We start from the raw sequence: 24,900 nt of genomic DNA, 5'->3' as shown, positions 1-24,900 counted from the left end.
ATCTGTACAGCCCGTCCTCCTTGATCAGGAGAAACCCAAACTGCATTGCCCAGGGGAAAAAAAAACCAAACAACATACTGCCTAATAAGAGAGGAAGCCTTGGACATCTATAGCCACTTCTTTCAAAACTCCTGGTCCATCAGACTTCCTTCAGTATTCTTGTATAGATTTGGCAGCAGTAATATAAGACTAAATAAAATGTCTTAGGCCCTGGAAATGACATACAAGAAAATAATCTCATTTACTTCAGTCAGATGCAGGGAAGCAAGGGGAAAAAACAAACAAAAAAAAGAGACAGACTTAGGGGCAGCTCCCAAATTCCTTCAGTAATACAGGTATCCCTCTCATACCTCTCCAAAACGCATACAAACACAGCAATAACAAAGAGTTAACCTTTACGTTATGTTCAACAAGATTAAAGTTTAGATTCTTGCATGTGTTCATTTACCTGAATTATCTGAAAAAGTTTTAAAAGGTTATTTGAAAAAGGAATTAATTAATAACTGAATAATCAGGTCTTAAAAATTGAGTCAACATTAAAATTTGTTATTTAATTCAGTAATACATATATGACCATAATTAATTATGAATTTATATATTTTAATGTCACATTTTACAGTTCATGCCAACTTTATTACTGACTTCAGTTGGATATGGTTTGTGTTCTGGCTTTATATGATATCATTTGCATACAGACAGTTATAACAAAGTAGTCTTGTTTAGGATTGTTGACAAATGGGCACTCTACTAAGGTTTCAAATATTTGTGTGTATATTCACTATTTGCCTAATTTCAATTAAAACATCGTTATCTATCACATTATGGATTATTAATGTGGCAGGTATGCATTCACAATGTTTAAAGAAATATGTTTTAACTATGTAGCAAATAAGCACAAAAAAGCATGTTTCATACTATAAATTTTAAAAATTCAGCTGGTACACTACTTTATACAAATACATGTTATAATTGAGATATATGACATTTTTCACATATCTAGTGATAAGATACTGAGTTTTAAGGGGCTTTTCCTTCTTTCAATGCAGTTTTGGGGTGGGGAGCATTAGGAAAAAAAGGTTAAAAAAAGTTACCGCTGAATCAAAAAGTTAACTCACTTCACTATACTCAGTTTTGTATGGAATTCCCCAAAGCGTATACTACATTTGCATATCTGCTGCAATACTTAGGCATAATGGGATAGGAAGGAGGTGTGTCAGCCTTAAAGCTACATTCACTTGCTTATGTGGATTAAGTCAGATTCTTAACGCAGTTGTATTTTAGCTCAATAAACCGATCTTTTTTTTCTTAATTAGATTATGTAATACCTGAGATTCAAAACAGTTACAGCTAACATCAAGAGCTCTAATCTTTAAGAATGACAAAGAGTACTGAAGGTAAAAGATTATGCTAACAAGCAATCAAAATCACATAGAGAGTGGAGAGAAGAAAAGCTGCTCTAAGAATGCATCAGTTTAAATAGTCACAACATCAGTTCTTTAGAGACTTTAAAAACAAATAATTTCCACCAATCGTGTATTAACTCCATCCCAGATTCAAAGACTTTCAAGTTTTTCTGATTGTTATGACCTGAATAACACTGCATAGACTGAAAAGTCACATGAATAAGCATCTTGCTTTTCCTTTCTTTTCAACACTCAAATATAGAAAAAGCACAGACTGAGAAAACAATTACCACAGAACATTACCAAACCCCAACATTTTATGCAACAGTACTCACTCTGTTAAACCGTTTGGCTTGAAACAAATGCCCATTCACTCGGTACAGCTTCCTCCATCTTCTGGCTCCACGTCGGTAGATCGATTCTAAGAAAGAAATTAAAAAGGTGTAAAGCAGCAGCATGGTAGCACAGCAATGCCAGACACACTATGTTAAGCAAGTTGTGACTTAAAACAATCTTGCTTCTCTAAATGTCAACGCACAGCTAAAATCCCTGCTGATTTTTTTTTTTTTTTTTAAAGGCAGCCGTAAATGACAGCTTCTGCAGGATGTGCTTTCACCACTGCCTCTCCCTTTTCTCTATCCCTGTCTCTTTTTCCTCACATGATCATAATCTTGTTAGAGTTCCTTGGCTGCTTGCTGTTCAAGCTCAGGTGAGAGGGACAGATAACTGTTAAAGAAACAGCTTCCTCTAGTAGAATTATGATGCCGATCTCACCATGTCACCTTCACATGTAAACATGTAAAGGATGTTTGGTGCTAATAAGGCTTTAGATATGCAATATTAAAGGTGTTACAAGTCTCAAGAGCTACATTATTTGACCTCATTTTTATCCTGCCATTAAACATTACCAAAATATTTCTTCTGTTAGGGAAACAGTTCAAGTGCAGGTCTGCAATTATTTCTAATTTATTCTAAACATAACAACAAAAAAACATTTAATCTGTTGAAGCCAGACTTTCCAAGAGGCCAGAGTGACAGTACCTAGCATCTACTCCAAATCACTTTTGTTGTCACTTCACGTACATATGTGCAATTTTTGTGTGACCGGCTAATTAGAGAATTTGCTATTTAATACTAAGTGTGGAAAAACGTGTTGTGCAACACCAGTCCTATTTAGAGCTGCACACAGCTGTAATGGTGACGCGGCCAAGCCCTGCCACATAACCAGCATCAGGAGCTTTCCACAGCAGGCAGTGCAAGTGGGTACTGGGGGGAGTGGGGAGCACAGGGGGAAGAGAAGAGAGGGGCGAGTTAAGCAAAAAATTCAGCAGTGGTGTTAAAACTGACAACATACTCCTGCTATCAAGAGACTAAAAGAAGTCAGATTAGGCAAGATTTTCATTGCTGAATAATTAGTTCTAATTACACCTATTAAGAGATTCAAATTCAGGAGTTCTCGAAGTTTACTGTAATATTTAAAGTTAACAAGCATATTTTAGACAGTGAGACACGTCTGACATCCCCTTAAACATTTCCAGGAAAAGTATTTTACAGTGTTTTTATTGGTGTTATAATATCCTTTTACTTGAAAAAGAAATGTGAAAGACTAGAATAAATCTTATTTCAATATCATTATTTTGAAGCTATCTTCTGTAACATGATGAGTAAGATTTTTCCAATACAAATTTTTAACTGTATGCCTTTTTAAAAACCAATTATTTATACTAGTTAAAATGCAACTTAACACAGTTGGCAGCTCATACAAAATGTATTTCATCTACAGAAAAATTAGTAAATACAGCAGTTTCATAGGAAATGGAGAACTAAACAGCATAGGAAGTATAGATAACTCCATCTGAGAAGACAACAGTAAAATATACACTTTTATGATATCTTGTGGATGGCTACATATATGCTATATTTGGTACCTAGGTACACTGGTTCTGCCAACCGAAACAACTCAGTTTCATAATAAGCGACTGCATTTAGTCAATATAAAGTGATCCTTGCTTCTTCCCTGTCACCTTAACAGGGTCTATCATATTGCTTTATTTTTCTCTTTTAGAAAAGTTGCAACTTCTCTGCAAGAATCTCAATCAGGGAGTTGAACAGGAGAGGGGGATTGTGTTGGGGATTTTTGTTTGTTCGTTTTTTAAACTGAGAGTCCAGTATTATGTTAGCTGTTAAAGCTGTCCTTTAATCAGCCTAATACAAGTGAAACAATCTATAACAACCAATGTTGTATGTAGAAAAATATGTAATATTAACTTAAATGCCCCAGACAATGCAGCGAAGAACACTTAATATAGAAGCTTTGATAGATTTGATTGATAAATATTGCTACATTCTGACAAGGCATTAAACTGTAAATTTATAATCCTCAGAAGTTCATGCAAAACCATCTTACATTTTTGTCTTTGTTTTTGTCTTTCAGGTTTTAAAGAGTTAAGTTTTAAAATATCCACACTTTATCAAAATGTTTTGTTTTGTTTTTTTGTTTTGTTTTGTTTTTTAATAAAAAACCCAAACATTTTCACTGTCAAAAGATAATGGAAGTAGTAAATAGTTTCTTGGTCAAAAAATTATTTTAACTTAATATTGAGCAAGCCAAAATCACAGGCTACTGACATACAATGTGTGAACACTCATTGTAATACTGGGTCTGATTTTAGATAGACTATTTCTGTCCTTCAAAAGCAAGGCACATAAAAGTGTTGAAGTTTCTGTGACTCCACAAATCTACAGCGCCAAATCCACAAATGTTCATATGTTACTCTCTTCGCATGTGCAAATATTTACTTTGCAAGCATTTGAAACAGACATTGCACTATTAAATGAATTTTTAACAATTCAGAAAAAACCCAACTTCTCAAAGAAGCTGAAAGACTGCATGCCATAGAAGTGGCAAAGATACAGTTACTAGAATAGAGATGTATCATTTGATATGTTTGACTCAAATAGCTCTTCAAAATCTGCCAAATACAAACTTTAAAGCAAACAAAAAAAAGCCCCTGCTTTTCCTAAGTGCAAAGAAAGTTTAAACGAGAACCTAGCAAAACTATCGCAAAGTTTTTGCCTAAAAATATGCTCAAACACAAACATCAATGAAAAACTATTCCACCATTTGTAGGATGACTTTCCACCAAGAAGGAAACAAAAAAACTTCACAAGGATTTTTTCCAAAATACCTAATTGTTCCATTAGACAAAGCACCATATGGAGGCAACCTAATACATCTGTGTTCAGAACATAAGCTTATCACTGACATGAGGAATATTACATGAATGATAAGTTAACGAGCAGCTTGTGCTGATGAAGTCTGTAAATAAAGGAACAAGTCACTTCCCTAATTAATGATAAATATTAAATCAAAGTCAGGGTTTTATACCATATACTTGTGAGGCAACAGTCTAACAAAAACTGAACTTAACACAGCGTAGGTTTAAGAAGTAGGAAACCCTACAATTTACCGCTATGACTGCCACTGATTCAGTGTAGGGTCTAAGGCAAACCAGTTCCTATTCCCCATCTCTAAATGGGGCCAAGGTAAAAAACGAGAAAACAGCTCATTGTAAGACACACCTTTATATCACAAGTTCTATTATTATTATGACACAGTAAGATTAAACTTATGACAGAATAATAGGTTCTTAGTATTATCAATAATAGTATTCATTTTTGTAATCTACATTCAGTCAGTGGCACAAAGTCTAGCCGGAGTCCAATGACTATCAGTGTACCCCAGGGGACAATACTGGCTCCAATCCTGTTCAACACCCTCATTAATGACCTGGATGGGGCAGAGCACACCCTCAGCAAGTTCACTGACAGTACAAAACTGTGGCTGATACACCACGTGGTTGTGTTGCCAGAGAGACCTCAACCCCTGGGGAACTGAGAAGGCAGGAACCTCACAAAGTTCAAAGGGAAGTGCAAAGTCCTGCACCCAGGGAGGAGTAACACCAAATACCAGGATATGCTAGGGGCCGACCAGCTGAAAAGCAGCTTTGAAGGAAAAGACCTGGTGGGCACCAAGTTGAACATGAGCCAGCAATGCACCCCTGGGCAAAGGCAGCTAACGGTGTCCTGGGCTGTGTTAAGAAGAACATTGCCAGCAGGCCAAGGGAGGTGATCCTTCCCCTCCACTCAGCACTGCTGAGGCCACATCTGGAGTAGTGTGTCCAGTTCCGGACTCCCCAGTACAAGGGAGGCATAGTACTATTGGAGAGAGTCCAGCAAAGGGCCATGAAGACGATGAAGGGACCGGAGCATCTCATACAAGGAAAGGCTGAGAGAGCAGGGACTGCTTAGTCTGGAGAAGAGAAGGCTCAGAGACATCTCATCAATGCACACAAATACCTGAACGGAAGGTTTAATTAAGACTGAGTCAGCCTGTTTTCAGCAGTGCCCAGTGACAGGACCAGAGGCAACAGGCACAAACTGAAACACAGGAGGTTCCATCTGAACATCAGGAAACATTTCTTCACAGTGAGGGTGACTGAGCATTCCACCAGGTTGCTCAGAGAGGTTGTAGAGGTATTCAAAAGCCATCTGGACATGATCCTGGGCAACCTCCTTAGAATAATCTATAGAACTGGACCAAAACATGTATTCTATGTGTCTAGTAATGCACTCACGAAAGAGGACATCCTCCCTAAAAGTTCATGTAAGGAGAATGGCAGATTATAAGAAGGAGTTTAGGTTTTTAGTATCATTATTTTGAAGCATTATCAGCTTCAAAAATCCTAACTAGAGCTGTACTAGATCAAAGAACCCATCCTGAACAATAAACAGATTCTTAAAATGGCAGTAAGTATATATCTTGAAATAAGAAACAAACACGTTATTGTCAGTGTTCTGTGTGATCTGTGAACAAAGCTCTAATCTTAGTATGCATTTCACCCCTACACTTCATATGGGAAAAGGATACTTTTGAACCTGGAACAAAATGTTTTGGTACGTGTTTCTAGAACTCTTTAGAATAAAACAAGTACAAGATTCCATGATTCTTGATAACCAAGAACTAAAACAAGTTTTTACAGTCATGATTGATCCCAGCCACCTAGAAAAAGGAATGCCACCACAAAAGCATGAGTATTTGGCTACTGTGTTTAATGAAAAGGGCTACTTTGTCATTTACTTTACAGTCCACATCATTTAAGGACTTTGAGTTAGCTGCTTGGAGGCTGAAGGAGATATAATACCTCTAATTAAACAAAGTAATCTTTCCCCTCTGATGGATATTAAAGAAAAGCCTTTGCCTAACAAAAAAAAAATATTCTTTTTTTTTTAATATTCATTTTGTATGTGAACAAGTTCAGAGGAAAACTCAAAAGATATTTTAAGCTGCTAACAGGAATAACAAATTTTTATTGGGGAACACAAATATATATTCTAATTACAGTGAATGTACTGAACTTTATCTACTTCCAAGATTGGAAAACTGGAGAACAAGAGACTTTTTCAAGTTAAGATTACAAGAGAAATAAAAATACTCAAACTGAATGCCTGAAACAAAATTAAGCAGCTGTGTCTATGTAAAAAGCAGCATGAAACAACTGACTTGCTGTTGTACAATTCTTCCCTCTGTTGTCAAGCTGTGCAACTACATCACTAACAGTAATGCACAATGAACCTTGTAAATATATTTAATATTGTTTTTTCAAAGTCATTCCCTAGGGTTGAATTTTTTCATCTTTTAAAAAATATTGCAGAAAAAACTTAAGGAAAAAATTAAATGCACAAAAAAATTTGTGTATATAAATGGATGAGCAATTTGTCTATTTTTCAGTGTTCATTCCAAATTAACTCACCTACAGAAGATATTCCCCCAATTCAGTAATGACCTCCTCAGAACCTAGCAGAAAGGATGTGAACCTTGCCTTTGAAAATGTAACTTGGTAAAGTAGGGAGAAACAGAAGGCAGCACAGTTATTTTTCAAATGACAACATAGTTTCCCAGCACTGGAGAAGAGAAACAATTTAAAAGGCAGGCCCAACCTCCGCCAAGCCCAAAATATTATTTTTCCATCCAAAAATTTAGAAGTGCTTGTATTTTCCAGAATATGTAAGAGAATTCATCAGTTGTCTGAAGAGTGTAGTTTACACCAATGAATGGCAGCAAGATGGCCACAAAAAATTATTTTCTCTGCATTTGGATTTATAAATGCAATTCCAAAGTCTGCTTTTATGTGATCAAACTATAATGAAGTCTTTTACTATACTAAGCACAGATATAATTTGCTATTGCTGCAAATCACTTCTCAGATTAATGCAACTTGTTTACAGGCCAATTACATTGCCTGCCAGCTGGACAGTATGAGAATGCCCAGTTTTTGTTTTGTTCTTTTAATGTTTTGCTGAGCAGACAAGTGAGCATTCTTTCAAAACCAACTCATGAATTACAAGTAGGAAATTGATATTGGTATTTCAGATATCTTTTTATCTAATTCAGAGGCTAACATAAAAATAATTACATATAAAAATAGAACAAATTTGGGGAAGTAAATTCTAGTATGTTGTTTCACATATCTGTTACTTAATATGCCCCAAATAGTTAAACTGAAACAATAAAACTGTTTTCTGAAGCATGTAACAGACATACATTGTATGGGATGTTAATTGGCCCTTCTTATTATTATGAATAAGCTGCTATGTACAACTGCCATTCCTTTTCAGAAGTTAGGAAAGGAAAAGAGAGTATATCCTTAACAATATACAGGTATCAAGTGCTTTCACCTCTTGCAGTTATTAAAACGGTCAGAAGATAGCATTTTATTTTTAATTTAAAACTGATTAGCAGTTGGGGAACCATATCCCCATCCTTTTCTTTTTCAAGAGACACTAAAATTAACTACAAAGTCAGCTGAACCTCTCTGAAAACAAAAAAAAAAAATCAAGCACAATTAAGATAGCAATAATGACAAAGGAAGTGTACTGCATGTAGCATCAGCAAAGAAACAAGGAAATAAAACTGTATCTCATAGAACAGCAATATTTACTCAGCATTTATTGCAACACAGCTAGCATACTGTTGGAATATCCTATTCCCCACTGACTTAAAGGGGTCAACTGACTCCCACTTCAGGACTGCTAGGTGGAAAACCTGTCCTCCATACACACAGTTTTCTCAGGCATGATCTCTTGGTTGCTTATATTCATATCCTTCTGTTAAAATGGCTCCATGCCATTGCAAGGTGGTAAGTCACATTTACAGAGAAAATGCCATCCAATACAAACAGAGCTAACACCTCATTTTGAAAAAGTCTCTGCTGCACTGGGACTGTATGCCCCTTTAGATCAATCGCACCAGTTGATGCCTTATGCTCTTTCTTGGTCTCCAAGTTAAAAAGCTCATTATTGATGGCAATTAGAGAATCTGGATCACCTTCTCATTAAAAATATCAATTGCATTCAAAATACACGAGAAAATTAAGAAACAAAAGGGATCTAAAAACTATTCTTAAAAATACAAGCTTTCACTTTCAAACAAAAAATACCACCTTATATTCACAGAAATACAAGAAATACATAAGTTGTTCTTAAAAGTTCCCTTTACTTGTGATCAGAGGGATTGATTAATTGGAAAGATATTGTGGATGAGGCCTCAGAGATGCACCTCAGAGACAACCAGGGTGGAAGACAGCAACGCATCCTACCAGAATAACAAGCAAGATAGTTACTTTAGCTATCAAACAAACAAGAGACATCCAAGGATTTGACTTAATACCTTGTGCTGGTTTTGACCAGGACAGAGCTCATTTTCCCCATAGTAGCTAGTATGGGGCTGTGTTTTGGATTTGTGCTGGAAACAGTGTTGATAACCCAGGGATGTTTTCATTACTGCTGAGCAGTGCTTACACACAGTCAAGGTCTTTTCTGCTCCTCACACCACCAGCAAGTGGGCTGGGGGGGCACAAGGAGCTGGGAGGGGGCACAGCCAGGACAGCTGACCCCAACTGCCCAAAGGGCTATTCCATACCATAGGATGTCACGCTCAGCATATAAAGCTGAGGGGAAGAAGGAAGGGGGGGGACGATCGGAGTGATGGCATTCATCTTCCAAAGTAACCACTATGTGTGATGGAGCCCTGCTTTCCTGGAGATGGCGGAACACCTGCCTGCCCATGGGAAGGAGTGAACAAATTCCTTGCTTTGCTTGTGTGCGTGGCTTTTGCTTTACCTATTAAACTGTCTTTATCTCAACCCACGAGTTTTCTCACTTTCACACTTCTGATTCTCTCCCCCATCCCACTGGGGGGGAGTGAGCGAGCGGCTGCATGGGGCTTAGTTGCCAGCTGGGGTTAAACCATGACAGCTCTTGAGCAAAAGAAAATAATAAACTGATACTTTAAAAGATATATCTAAACATTTAGTAGCAAACAGTTTACAGAATTATTTCTTGAAAGTTGTAATGGAAGTGTAACCCTTCAACCATCACAGCAAACAAATGCACGAGAACTTGGCATGTTCCTGGCAAACAAAAAAATAAAAGAAAGACTTAAAAATCTCATAACAAGATATAGCAAAAACCACATTTTTAATTGATCCAGATTGCCTTAACATTAAGTATAAGAACTGTAATTGTTTTGGTTAGGCCACTGAGCGCATTAAGTCCCATGGCTAAAGTGGCCATCTGTCTGGCTTGCATACAAGTTGGCAATGCACAGAAACAGACAGTTTTAACTTGAACCTCATGCAAAACTGAACATCACCTTCAGCAAAGAAAGACTGCACAATTTACCATATCTACATCCCATTCAACAACTTGTTTCTTTTCATTAAAGACTGCTGTGCCTGTAAGAGTTGAACAGTTGAATACACTTGCAATGTTACCAAAATGGATAAATCTGGTATTAAGCTAGGATAAGAGTAGGATTCTCCCAGTCACCTGGTGGAAAAACCGTAGCACGTTTGGGTGATCCGCTTATTTCCATACTGAATTCTAGAACACCAACTGTGAAGTCAATCATAGAATTTTTATTCTCTTTTTACTTGTGAGACTAACCATTTATTAACTAATCACTAAGAACTGTTAAGAATACAACTCAGTGACTAACAGCCCCAGAGTATACTCATATATTATCTAGTCAAACCAAAAATATTTGTCAATTAATTGGAAATAAATTTGGTATTCATGCATCAAGACAGTTGTTTGCTGAAAAGTGTTGATTTGTTTTAAATATACAAAGATACATTGACCTGTATAGAGGGTCTACCGAAGTTTTTGTAATCTTTCAAGCATACACTAATGAACTTAAATTTTCATTTTCTTTGGAACTAATTGCCAAAATATGACAGCATTACAGGACAAAATGACAGAACAGCATTATTTCACTAGCATTATTTAAAAATCCTTAACCAAAACCCCCAAAAATTTAAGAGGGCAGATATATACGAAAAATAGTATTGTTTAAAAAAAAAATTAAAGTGGCTGAAGGTATTTATGTTTTCAGTGTCCAAAAGACACTTCAGTACTTCACAAGGCTTTTTCCTATTGCTTGTTGAAGAACCCAGAACTCAAACACATTGTTCTATGCAAGGGTCGTGGCTTTTCTATGGAGAACCTAATTTTGCAATCCAAGATCAGAATTTTATGATTTTATGTGAAATTTATCAGACATACTTGAAAATAACATAGCAAATGACGTAAAGTATTACTCAAGAAACCCTCCCTAAATTCAGTTACTGGATGCTACTCCAGAAGTGAAGATGTCCTGATGATGAGGATCTCTGTGCACATCAGCGATCACAATCTGTTGTACGTCCTTCTCAGCGTCTCTTGCTGACTTGTGTACATTTTGCAAGGCTGTCCCAAACACAGGATAAAGTGATGGTGTATTCATTGCTCTAATTTGAGAGAGCATGTTATGAAAAGGGACAGAAGACAATTGGTGGTGAATCCATACTTCTGAAGGTGATTAACATTTTTGTTTAGGAAAGAAGAGTTCAAATTTTCCCTTCTCTAACTTGGCCTGCTATGCAATTTTAAACTTTACACACTTTCATGATGTGTAGTTGGCTCCTCTGTTTACAAAACCACAGTAGTTACGTGCACCACAAAACCAAGCTTGCATTGCATTGTTAATAGAAGTCCAAAAGGCTGCTTTTGATGACTGCATCATATTCTCCCAAAATAAGAGTCACTTTAATTAAAAGATTTACTACAATGAAAACTGAATTTCATGTTCTATTAACATGAATTAAGATTGCATTAAAATGTTTTTTAATCAAGCTGAAAGAGTACTGAACTAGTACTTATTTAAATGACTTAATTCTTTAATTTGCCTAACTTAGTACTGAAGTAGATCAAAATGAAGTTCTGAATATTTAAGCATTCTGTAGCAAAATAACTTCAGCAGGAGATGAAGCATTTCTTTAGTATTAAACTCTATTTGTGCAAGAGACCCCTGAACAGTATTCTATTTACCTGAACTAATAAACTAGCACCTTTATTTAGGTCTATTTTTATCCACACATTGCTCATTTTTCACGTTTACAAGTTTTACAGCTTCAACTAAACCTCTATAATTTGTATTTAGCAAGCACTTAACACAACAAAGCCCAGATTACTGAGGCAGAAGACATTTGTCTTTTCTAGTCTACATCTGCATCCACTTTGCAGGCCACTTTTTTTTTTAAATCAACTCCTATGTCCTAGTACATACATGAAGCACTACTTTCTGCTATAAATAAAAGCCCGGTAACAGAAAGCCTCCATCTTCTATACAATCTGGAATTACTAAAGGTGGCAAAGAAAGAAGTGAGGAGCAACCCAATGAAGCTTCCTGCAGGAATTTGGTTCTACTTTATGTTATCGGTAGCCTACATGATTTAAGACTCACTGGGGAATCTTAATCTAGACTTGACACCGCACATTTTCTAGAAAGTTAATCCTTTGAGCACACGTGATTCATATCTATTGGTAGTTGAAAGAGGTGAGAATTCCAGTTCTTTGTGACAGAGCTAGACAGCCATCAGAAGGAAATGAATCCAGTTTGTTGAAGTGTGATCAGTTAAAACTTAGATCAAATTTTCACCTAGTCTCATTTTTTTTTTAATCTTAAACTGCAAGTTAACATGTCTATCGAAAGAGCAGGAAGAAAAACAAAAAAGCTAACTACTGACAAATCCCCTAGAAAATATTTTAGAAGGTTTCATTTTAAGAGCCCCACATCTTGTCCCATAGGAAACTGTTAACACATTTCACTTATTCTGTGCCATACATGATTTTTAAAATTAACTGTATCATATTTCATCAGTTGTCTTTTTCTAAGTTGAAGTCTTAGTCTTGTTCTCCTTGCATTGAAACCTTTCCATAGGTTGAACAAGACAGGCTGTGGCTGTGGCCTGTCTTGTTTACCTGATTTTCCCCTTACTTCAGAGTTACCTGTACCATCACTATTTGCATTTCGACCTGCTATTGAACATGAAGCTGACGATCAGAGAACTACCAAAAGTTTCCAGAACCTGTGCTTAGGATGAAATTGAAGTTAAAATTAGCTAAACACTCCCAACTTAAGCGATACATTTACCACAGGCTGTTCATGCCTACTTCTCATGGAAAACATGGAGTTCCTATTTTTTAGATTGTTACCATTTGTATTAAGTTGATGTTATTTCTTAAGGTTTTTCTTCCAGTGCATATCAAATTACTAGATTTGCCCTCACGTGATAGGCATCAACACCTATTTGATTATACCATCACTAAAAATGCAAAACTGTTCATAAAACTCACCAGCTATTCAAAATGGATTTAACATTTATTTCAAATTCATAAAGCTTTTAAGGTGGCCTTCACGATGCCCTTGAAACCATTATTTGGTTCCTACAGTCTCAGTGTTAGGACACATTTTCTGAGTCAAGCTGTTTTCCTTCACGGCATGGTTCCATTACTTCAGCTTATGATCCACTCTAAAACAGTTTCCTTACCCTTCCCAATGTTTACATTATTCCAGTATTAGTAGAATGACAGAAACTCAGTTTAGCTATTACTTCATAGAGGTGTAATTTACCTTTCCTAAGAAATCAGACTCCTGAGCTTATCTCTCTGAATTCTTTCCAATTTAATCAGTTATCTGCTAATATTAAACCCAGAAAAGTACGCAGTACCTTAGTATGACAGAGGACACTATTACCTTGCAGCAGGACTAACTCTCCAGATCTATCGCTTTTCAGACCGACAGTTTTGATACATCTGTACCTCACAGTACACCTTATTCTGCTTCACCTTAGGAGGAAAGCAAGCTGAAGTTAAGTGCACACAATGTCCATTCTTATTATGTCACAATTTGAGTGCTACGGATTGCGCTCAGTTTTTATCCTTCAATAAAACTAATCTCCAAGAGATTCTGCCATTTGTACTTTTACTCCTTCTAAGCTTCCTCATATACTACATGGATATAGCATTTATAATTTTCACAATTATAACGTTAGAAGTAGAGCTTGCAGCAATATAAAGTATCACTAAACTTATTTAGTGACAGTAGCTAAATAAAAAAATCTGAATAGTTTCAGGAGTTAATCATACCTGTTATATTCTGGATGAAATGATTATACACTAATGCTAATAGCAAACTGAGTAAGTCTTCCAGCTTAGGTAATTCTTTTATGATGCAGAGAATTATTGTTTCCCAAGAAAGCAACCTTCCATCCTAGAGCTTCTCATCCTTATGGGGAAAAAACTGCACACGATACAGTCTTATGAACCTGCCCTTTCATCTGGTCTGTTAAGGGAAAGCTATAGTGTTTAACACATTAAAGAAAGCATGTTTCAATCTTTCAAATTAACGATGGTATTTATCTTTCAGCTTTTGGAAGGGGGCTTTCAACTCACCCCACAGAGGAAAGGAAGATAATTATACCAGATCTGCGAAGTTTACACACTGCTTCCCAGCTAAAACCTTTGTGATTTCTACTGTGTTCTCCATTATCTGCGTATAATGTGAGATATGCTGTGTAAAATCATTTTATGATAGCTATTCCTTCTAACAAGTTTAAACTAACATTGTTTTTAACAACAGCACTACAAGCTATCTTAATGATTGCACCTTGGAATTAACAGATCAGTTCCAATCCCAGATCTATTGTTTCAGGCTCTACAATATCAATTTTATCACTGCCTGCCTGAGGTTTTCCTTTCTTTGCAATCCCTATGGTTAAGAATAGTTTGTATCAGAGTTGACAATCTGAAGAGCAAGGAGTCCTGTGCCAGTCATAGGGCATCTGTACCTGCTTTACTGAAGAAGGCAGTAGATGATAAACTAAGTCATTGGAAGAAGCATGTAACAGCATTATTATTATTATTAGAATGAGCATGTTACTGTAAAAGTAAAGAGGACCATGCTAAAATCTTGAAGTTTTGCCTTCAAACAGCTTCTGGTTTCCTTTTAATTATTTCCCTAGCTAATAATTCAAGGACAAGCACTTACAGATGCAGAAGAATTAGTACTTCAGAATAAAAAAGTTAGGTGCTTTCTAGTCAAGTATTGAAAGTCTCAGTTCTTCATTTTTCTACAACCCAAGTCACTACCTTCCCCCTGTGGTTTAAGGGCAGAACTGCACAGTCTGTTCAACAACTCTTGCACTGACAGTGATGATTCTTCTGAAAACCACCCTTTCAGCATGCCTGAAGTTAGCTGCTTTTTGCTTCCGGAGATTTATTTACCATCCAGATTTGTACTGACAACAAGTCTTCAGTGGCTAGCCAACTGCTATCACTACTTAGTCTTACAAGGTTTCACTTCTGAAGTGCTCTCCATTTCAAATTAGCAGCACCTGAAATCTCTCACAAAAATCTTTCTCAGAGCAAATCAAAAACCCAGGAGATAGATGTTGAAGAGCCCATTTATCTGCCCTGCAGGCCTCTGTTGCTATTTCTGTGGCTCAGTTAAACATTAAAAACCGTAACTTGCACAGAGCAACTAATTTTAAAGATTATTACACCAAATCCCAAGTATAATATATAATTAACCTTGGCCAGATCATTTAAGAGGTTACACCTTAAATAGCTCTTTCAAGCTACTGAAACAGACAGGCCTTACAGATGTCCACTAATTCCAACAAATAACACAAAAAGCTTCATCACCTTCTTGCCAATTTAGGTACCCCAAATGCCTGTATATCAAAAGTGGATTTACCAACTTGAGAAGTATATGGATTGGAAGTATGAGAGAGAACAGGGGGGAATGGAGCTAGACATTACGTTCGAGAGAAGTTTGCTAAAACCAGGTGACATCTTTCCTGCATGATTATACTACATTCTGAGCAACAGCTAAGAGAGGGGGGCTGGAATAAATAAAAAAAGAACACAGGCTATTTGTTATGACACCTTAAAAACTAGCCCAAGCATTCCTTATTCCATTGTACTTATAGTTCACAAATCTGTATACAAACATCTGCTAAGACATCCAGTATCTTACAGAAAGGGAAGATACCAAACCCCACAATCAGATGCGTACCTTATAATTTCACACCTCAATTATCAAAAGGGAGGCCTAGCTCTTTATTCTTCATTGGAAGTTACATAGCTAAGAAAAATGTTGAAATTATTTTACAATTAAAGACATTAAATTATTATAAGCCAAACAGACCTTTAACTACAATTCTGTTTTCAGTAATTTACCCTGTCTCATAATCTGTATGTATATTTTTCAAATATGCCACGTATGAAAAAAACGTGGTACACAGTTGAGAGGAAGAGATTTCAGGTATTCTTGAGAAACTATGACACAGCTATTTTCAATTCCTAAGCAACAATATATCTTACATTAAAAATAGTACAATTTTCCCCTCCATCAGTTCAATTACTAAAAACCAGGAGAGGATTACTAGCAGTTTCAAAATTGCCTAATTATCCAGTGCAATCCAATCTACGTCCTCAGAATAGTCTCTATGGTTGCAATAGTTCCTTTCTTCATTGGGGGATGAGATTGGTTCACGTGCTCTGAATAACCTAATCACTGCTGCCAATACAGTAACAAATGAAGGGAAAAACCTGCCTTATGAGCTAGAAAAATATTTACAGGCCACAATACTGTAGCAAGAAGCCTCTTAGAGATATTTTGTAGTATCAGGCAGAACATAAAGCAAAATCAAATATCTATACCCAAAATAAAATACCTGACAACAATAATTAGGTTAGTAAGATACCTTTACTCAAGCCTATGATGAAATTTGAGAAAGATGGCTTGGGGAAAAATGAAGTCCAGACACCTAATGCTAAAATACTGAGCAGATAAACAAAGAGCATAAGAGACATCTACAACACAGTGTAATCGTTACCAAAAAAAAGGCAGCAAAATCAGCCAGAAATACTAGATAATAAAAACATTAGTCTACTGTCATCCTAATGCCATAAGTACTTATACATTAAAAATGTATTAATTCTATTTCATGAAAGTATTTAAAGGTTTCCTAGTCTGCATTCTTCTATTTAATGAAGCCAACAGCAAAACAACACTAAAATTTGTTAGCACTAGCTACCCAAATCCAAGATGAATTTTAACATTAAATACACATATCTATTCGTTCAGATGCAAAAATGCATAAGTGTACTAGGCACAGTTTATTCTGACAATATTAGAAACTAAATAAACCTTAATTCAAAACAAGTATTTCACAATTAAAACACACCCATCTAAGACAATCCACTAAACACAATTCAACAAAAAGGCCTTAAAAAATGATGCTTCTAAATTGTTTATCTTTACATCAGCAATCTTACAATAAACAGGCCCTGAACACATACCGTCAGGGTTTTTTGGATACATTTCTTTCATTAATCTCCAATATTAGCAGCAGCATCACTCACTCTTCTGTTCTTTTCCTCCTAAAATACATTCCCCAGGAGTCCTTTCAATGCAATTTTATCAGCATTTCTGAGAGGTCTCTCAGCCACATCCCTACGCACAAGAGGCAGCAGGAATCTCTGCATTTGTAACAATCTATGGCTGCAAAGGAGGGTGGTAGGCAAAGGAACTGTATCATAACCAAAATGCTGAGTTCTATTATCTACTGCACCACACGTACACACATACCGCATCAATGGCCTCAATTCATAACAGCAATCACAATGATGATACATAAAATCTATAGAAAAAGCATGCATTACTCACTGGGTTTTATTCTTTAGCTTCTTCAGCATGTAATTCTTTATGCTTTACAATGTAGTAGGGACGAAATGAAACATTTTCCCTTTATTCCACTGATGCCGCTGTTTGAATACCATTAGATACCAAGGACAATAGGCAGGATCAGCTCGAACATTAAGAGCAAATATTTAATGGAAGACTGGTTACCCCCGTCTCTCCCTTTCACATCTCTGCCTCATGTATCCAGGCACGGGTGGTACTGGCTCCCTTGAGAGGCTGTAGCTAGCAGCTGAGGCACAAACTAAAACATGGCATGGATGTCAAGGAGCTGATGTCACAAAAACAAGTATTTCGCTGATAAAACCGGCAATTCCATTAGGGGAGTCCTACAAATCGATAGAAATTGTTCAGCTGAACATGCTTTGTTATACAATGCACTGCAGCACCAAGAGTGACAAATCAGATCAAGATCTGTCAGTGTAAATAAGCTGAGACTACAATAACTAAGTTATTAAACTGCCAATCAGGTACCATGCTTTGTATCAGGGTATCAGGAAGGCTATCACCTATGAGCACAGGAGAGAAATACACACCTAAACATTTCAGAAACAACCTTAAGATAAATTCCAAAAGAATAGCTAATCTCCTAAAAAAGTAAACATATTTTTAAATACAAAAGACTGGCCTAAAAGTCTGCCATCTTTATCAGGAAACATTGTGATAAAGTATCCAAGGCCCCAGGCCAGCAGATGCTAGAAACGCCTATGAGAGGTCACATTCAGCCTCTGGGAAGAGATGCAAGAAGTTTTAGAAATCCTGCCACCTCATCCACATCGCAGCGCTGCCATTCCAGTCTGTGGGGATGGGTTAACTGCCTTGCTGAAGGTAAAAGGTACTGTTTCTACAACAGCAGCCATACATTTATAGCGGGAGCTGGGTCTGGCACAAAAAAAAAAGTGCAAAAATTCAGGCACAAAAGGAATACAGAGACAATACAAGTTCAGATGCTGGAGACTGTGCAAATTTCATCTTGCAGACAGCATCACATCAATATAAGAAGGTAGGTTCTTCAAGCACAAAAAGAACTTTTCTTAAGGAATGCAAACAGAATTGAAATATTAGTCACATGGGTTTATTCCGTTAATGGATTACATGCATTTATTTCAAGCTTTGCTGGCTGGTACAATCTCCAAACCATATCAATTTCACAAAGGTCCAGGACAGCTAGCAATTATGTTATTAGATATCAACATAAATGCAAAACATTCAGTATGTATTTCTGCACTCTTCTTCCGAAGCATTATTGTTTCGAAGGAACTGGAAAGAAAAACCTACAATTCTACAGAAATTCACCGCAAAATATTTGCGGTTCAGAAGATCACATCCTATTAGAAATAGTCACTCCATGACCTAATATGAACAAGTCTGAGCAATATATTGCAAATGAAATTATTTAGCAATTCAATAGTTTTGTTTAAAAATTCCTTTTCAAACTGTCTGCAGTTCTGTAACAAACCAAAGTCCACACTGAGAGACTGCTAATTTAAGTAGAGGCCCATTTTGGACAGAGCAACTAGTTAACTGTTTATTTATCTCTGGAAATAACTTGAGGCAAACTCATAAGCTCCTTTATAGCGTAAGCATGATGCTCTAGAAAAGTGCATAAGTAATATTCTCATTTTTTTAAAAGGATTTCCTATGAATGTAACTACAGTGATAAAGCCACATAAACCAAAACAAGAATTTGAAACATACTGAATGTTTTCTGACCAAAGGACAATATTTTAGTCCTGTCAAAATAAACAGTCCTTTAAATAAACTATATCACCACTATCAATAACATTTCCATACAGTCTAAGCGCAATGCAGATGTTTGTTGTATGCCTTTAGCTAACAAGCAATAATGCTGAATGCATTAGTTTATGCTAAATAAGCACCAATACAATTTAATAGGTCTGTTGTAGAAAATTTGAAAATAGATACAACTAGACCACAATACCAGATTTCCATGTAGGACCCATGGATGCAAAGAGGCAATATGCACTGATTTAATTCATTAAACTACGATAAACTTGACCACAAATCACTTACCAAGCACATCCTACTAAACAGGCTTTTTAAACAATCAAAGTGTGATTCAACATGACCTGTAAAACCATGTAAGGAGAAATACCCTACAGACAGAATAACCAGGTCATCTGAGCCACACTAATCTATGTGCTTCTGTAGTTCATCTCATGCCTTGCGATAACTAAAACATCTAACAAATTAACACAAAAAAACTTTTGTACTAAAATATCTACACTTTTAATGAGATCATTAAATTGCAGCGAACTTTATTATGCCACATTATTTGCACAGATACCCCTTTAAGCAACAGCCTTCTCTCCTCCAGTGTAGCTCACTTTTCTTGACAGTATTTCACATTAGTTTGCTTTGTGTTTTCACAAATAAGGGCAAATAATTCTATCTGAGACTGGCACCAGTCCAGGTTGGTACAATGCAAGTATTTCCTCCTTCCCTCTTTAAACAGCTTTGGGAATGGAAGCAGAGCTAGAGTCAGCTAGTTCTTTCAGTTCTTGCATCAGGAAAAGCAGAGTGGCACAGATGCCCATATGAGTTCACTCCCTACAATTTTCATCCCACAAGTTAGAAGCAAGATAGAAAAAGAAAACAAAAATAGATTTCAGCATATTGTGAAATAGCCCTGAATACTGTAGTGATGCCAGACTTGGTTATTCCATTCTTAGTTGCAAAATTAAGGGGGGGAGGCATCCCAAAGTTAGAAATTAAAATAAAATCAACCATTCTGTCTTCATTGAAAGACAGCTGTTTGCCAGAACACAGTCTGAGGACTTCCGATGGAGTATTAACACTTAGGGCAAGATCTGCCCTGGTAGAACATAACAAGCAGTCTAAGGCTAGCTAATCCCCAAATCCATCACTTCTACTGTAATTCTCACAAAAGTCAAAGGCACACAAGACACTGAACTACCCAAGCCTCCTAAAGCATCGTTACCAAAATAATGATTTGGGAAAAGTAATAAGATACAGGGAAAAACAAAACTTTTACTGTTGCTAACAATATTTTCTGTAGATAGAGGTTCAATTTTTGCCTGCCAATGCAAACCTTACACCTTTCCAGGGAAGAGATTCCATTTAGGACATAACACCTTCTATAACTCAGGTCCCAGAATAAAGCAGTGTTCCTTATACACAATTCACATCAAGAACATATTTAAACCTACAGAACTAAGACCACTCTTTCCAGAATGATCATGAAAATTGAGCCTGAAAATATTTTCCCACAGATATTTTCAACCTATTAAGCTAAACTGGAAAGTGACAGCATAGTAAAGCCTACACATTCTCAACATACAGCAAAATATAACTACGCAGTCTTCACTTGAATTTTAACCCATGGACAAAAAAAGTATTGAAATTCAGTCTTATTTGCTTGCACATTCAGTAGAAGTACTGTACATTATGAGATACAACAAGATGGACTGGTTGCCCATTTCTTTGTTGAAGCTTCAGCAAAATTAATAAGAAACCCACTGAGCTACTATTTTGATAGACACAAGAAAGTACACAAACAAGAACATTAAACAAGGCATGAAAAACTCAGATGTATGGAAAATACTATATATTGGAAACAGCTACACAAATGCTTGTTTGGCAATGGTAAACTGCTTGGTAAACTGGGTAGACCATGCTGATATCTTCTTTTTCCTTCTGAGAAAAAAAAATGAAGTGTCTCAAGGAAAATTTTTTCTTTAACACTTCCAATGAGCATAGAAAACAGTCTTTATTTTCTCTAATTGGCTGAACAAGGACAGCAGATAGCATTGCACATTTACTCTTTCTTTCTATAAAACAACTTTAATAACTTAGTCACAACATGAAAACTTGTCTGCTTTTTTACATTTAACCTTTCATCTACTGTAGTTTAAGTGTAAAAATCATATTTAAACTGTAATATTTTGGTTTTTATTCCATCTCACTCCATCTTCTAAACTTCAGTGAAAGTTCTCAATAGAGGAATTATTAGTATACTAGTATTATTTCTCCAGTTAACAATATTATTCACAACTATTGACCATTGGACTACACATTTTTAGCCAGTCTGTCAGTGCAGATCCTGATCAACTAAGTAGTCTTCTCCTAGTATGCATGATTTGCTTTTATCAGCAATTAATTTTATCTGCTCTTGTGTCTTCCAAAGAGAAGAGCAAAGGTCCTTCAACTCTTCAGTTCGCTTTTACTCATACTACTGTGACTAGCCAAGCATCATCTGGTAACTCTGTCACCCAATTATTCACATTCCTTTCCTTAACATTTGCAAAGATATGAACTAACATACTGATGACATTAAGGTTGTGGATGTTGTCTATCTAGACTTCAGTAAAGCCTTTGACACAATTTCCCACAGCATTCTCCTGGAGAAACTGGCTGCTCAAGGCTTGGACGGGTGTGCTCTTCGCTGGGTAAAGAACTGGCTGGCCAGGCCCAAAGAGTGGTGGTGAATGGAGTTTACTCCAGTTGGCAGCCGGTCACAAGTGGTGTCCCCCAGGGCTCTGTGTTGGGGCCAGTTCTGTTCAATATCTTTATCAATGATCCAGACGAAGGGATCGAGTGCACCCTCAGTCAGTTTGCAGATGACACCAAGTTGTGTGGGAGTGTTGATCTGATTAAGGGTAGGAAGGCTCTGCAGAAGGACCTGGGCAGGCTGGATCGATGGGCTGGGACCAATTGTATGAGGTTTAACAAGGCCAAGTGCAAGGTCCTGCACTTGGGCCACAGCAACCCCATGCAATACTACAGGCTTGGGGAAGAGTGGCTGGAAAGCTGCCTGGTGGAAAAGTACCTGGGGGTGTTGGTTGACAGCCGCCTGAATATGAGCCAGCAGTGTGCCCAGGTGGCCAAGAAAGCCAATGGCATCCTGGCTTGTATCAGCAATAGCGTGGCCAGCAGGACTAGGGCAGTGATTGTGCCCCTGTACTTGGCACTAGTGAGGCCGCACATCAAATACTGTGTTCAGTTTTGGGCCCCTCACAACAAGAGAGACATTGAGGGGCTGGAGAGTGTCCAGAGAAGGGCAATGAAGCTGGGGAAGGGTCTGGAGCACAAGGCTGATGGGGAGCGGCTGAGGGACCTGGGGGTGTTCAGCCTGGAGAAAAGGAGGCTGAGGGGAGACCTCATCGCTCTCTACAACTGCCTGAAAGGAGATGGTAGCGAGGTGGGTCTTGGTCTCTTCACCCAGGTCACAAGTAATAGGATGAGAGGAAATGGCCTCAAGTTGCACCAGGGGAGGTTTAGACTGGATATTAGGAAATTTTTCTTCACCGAGAGGGTTATCAAGCATTGGAACAGGCTGCCCAGGGAAGGGGTTGAGTCCTCATCCCTGGAGGTATTTAAAAGCCGTTTGGATGAGGTGCTTAGGGACATGGTGTAGTGGTGGGCTTGGCAGTGCTAGGTTTACGGTTGGACTCCATGATCCTAAAGGTCTTTTCCAACCTATACGATTCTGTGATTCTGTGACATCATTCCATAATGAAAAGTGACTATACAGCTATTCAACCCTTTTATCCCTGTGCAGTTTAAGTTACTGAAATACAGGTAAACCATATCAATCATGTATGCTTCCTCTGGAGGTTTATCTACCTTTCATAGGATTTTTTTTTTTTTTTTTTTTGAGATGAATAACCTTTTCATAAAAAAAAAAAAAAAGGCTGTATTCCTTCTTCTTCAGTACATCACTTCTTTTCCCTGCAAGTTAAGAAACCAGAAGAACCACAAAAGCCAAGGACCACATTCAAAACATACATATAAAATCCTGACCTCTTTTTCTCCCAATACATCAGCTACTAGAAACCAGTATTAATCCTCAAAAACATGAAAACAGTACCACAATGTTGATTTATATAATTTCTCTGTTGATAAAATATCGAGCATTCTGTTAAGAAATCACAAAACAGATATACATGTACATAACACTAGGTTATGAAAATCTTTCCATAAATTTCTTTTCCATGTGACTGAAAAAATTAAGCTAAAATTTGGTAAACATTTAAATACTCACTATCCTCTCCTGGACAAGGCATGCCGGGTTTCTCTGGAATACTTGGGAAAACTACAACAAAAACATTAGATTTTTAAGTGAAAAGATTCTCAGTAGTACTTTTTCCTTGATTCTTAAATAGATTTACACAAAGACAGTTTCTGGAAGCCTTTAAATAATTCTGCATGAGAAATAACAATCAGAATTTGGGACCATACTGGAAATATCTTATATTTGACTACAGCATTAACAAATCTGTGCAGTTTAGAACCTGAAGCCCCCTCAAAGCCTACGGTATAGTTTCATCTTTGGGCTCCACCCCCAAGCGAACACTTCCTTCTTACATCAAACTATAGGGCACCAGCTACACAAAGAAGAATGTTATCTGACAAAGTTGTTCCAGTCTCACATTTAAGGAGCTGTTCGGATTATCAACAAATGCATACAAGTTCTTGAATTCTGTAATACTTGCCATGAATAATCAGCCCTTCGTCTCTGTTTTGACAGTACAAACGGAAGGCTTCCTCCAGTTCCATCTGAGACGAGATGGTACATGGGTCACCTAACAAAAAAGCAATACATAGGCAAATTTATGACTGAAGAATTAGGTGGAGAATTTCAATTAGTCAGTAAGATATGTGCCAGCCTCCAGGATTGCTCTTCTTTCTATTATTTGATATTAAGCTGTTATTTTGATCAAAGCCGAAATATATCTGCACAATTTTTCCTTCTAATTTTATCAAAACTGAGTAGATAGAAGTATACTATGTTGGTTTGCCAGGGGACAACAAAATAGAAAAGTGAATAGATATGCTTAAAGATCTTTAACACACGGCAGAAAAAAGCAAGATCACTTCCTAGTAACCTGAATATTTAACTTTAATTCAAAATTAATTTACCCTTTGTTAAAAGGCCCATTATCTTACTTCCTCAACTTCACTGACTGCAGAACCATGATGTGATAACTTAAAAGTTACAAAGGTACACATCGGTTCTAGCTGAGTGTCTTGCCAGACTGACAACAAAGCAATCTATGATTAAAAAGTGTAAAAAAGATACACAGATGAAAGGCACGGATGGGATACAAATATGCCAACACTAATGTAGAGATAATTAATGTAAAATTAATCTCTCTGTAAAATTCTCTAAAGTTTTCAGGGTTGGCTTGTATGTTTTGGGGAAAATAGGTTCACATTTTTTCTTTTAACTTAGATTTACAAGTAGAAGAAAAGCAAAGAGAAGAATAAAAAAAGTCATGAAACCTGCCTAGCCACAAACAACCTCTTTTTCAGAAAAAGATGTATCAAGACTTAATCTCTACAACTTTGTCTTCTGTACTCACATTC

The 24,900-nt window shown here is 36.9% G+C and overlaps 1 protein-coding gene across 2 annotated transcripts in view; it reads right to left on the bottom strand.

Annotated features, from left to right (window-relative positions):
• PRKCZ (protein kinase C zeta) overlaps window positions 1-24,900 on the bottom strand; it is a 70,846-nt gene that overhangs the window by 34,069 nt on the left and 11,877 nt on the right. The window contains exons 4-6 of one of the 2 annotated variants that reach the window (XM_075520222.1): window positions 24,027-24,116; window positions 23,576-23,626; window positions 1,739-1,824 (exon numbers count right to left, since the gene is read on the bottom strand). In XM_075520222.1, the coding sequence (XP_075376337.1) occupies window positions 1,739-1,824; window positions 23,576-23,626; window positions 24,027-24,116 (227 nt within the window). Of the gene's footprint in view, window positions 1-78; window positions 211-1,738; window positions 1,825-23,575; window positions 23,628-24,026; window positions 24,117-24,900 lie in introns of those variants that run through there. The other variant, XM_075520221.1, reaches the window with a different exon arrangement.

The sequence above is a fragment of the Mycteria americana genome, chromosome 18, assembly GCF_035582795.1.
Source record: "Mycteria americana isolate JAX WOST 10 ecotype Jacksonville Zoo and Gardens chromosome 18, USCA_MyAme_1.0, whole genome shotgun sequence".
Classification (NCBI taxonomy): Eukaryota; Metazoa; Chordata; class Aves; order Ciconiiformes; family Ciconiidae; genus Mycteria; species Mycteria americana.
Note: the sequence above shows the minus strand (reverse complement) of the source record. Positions and strands in the feature narration are given on the sequence as shown.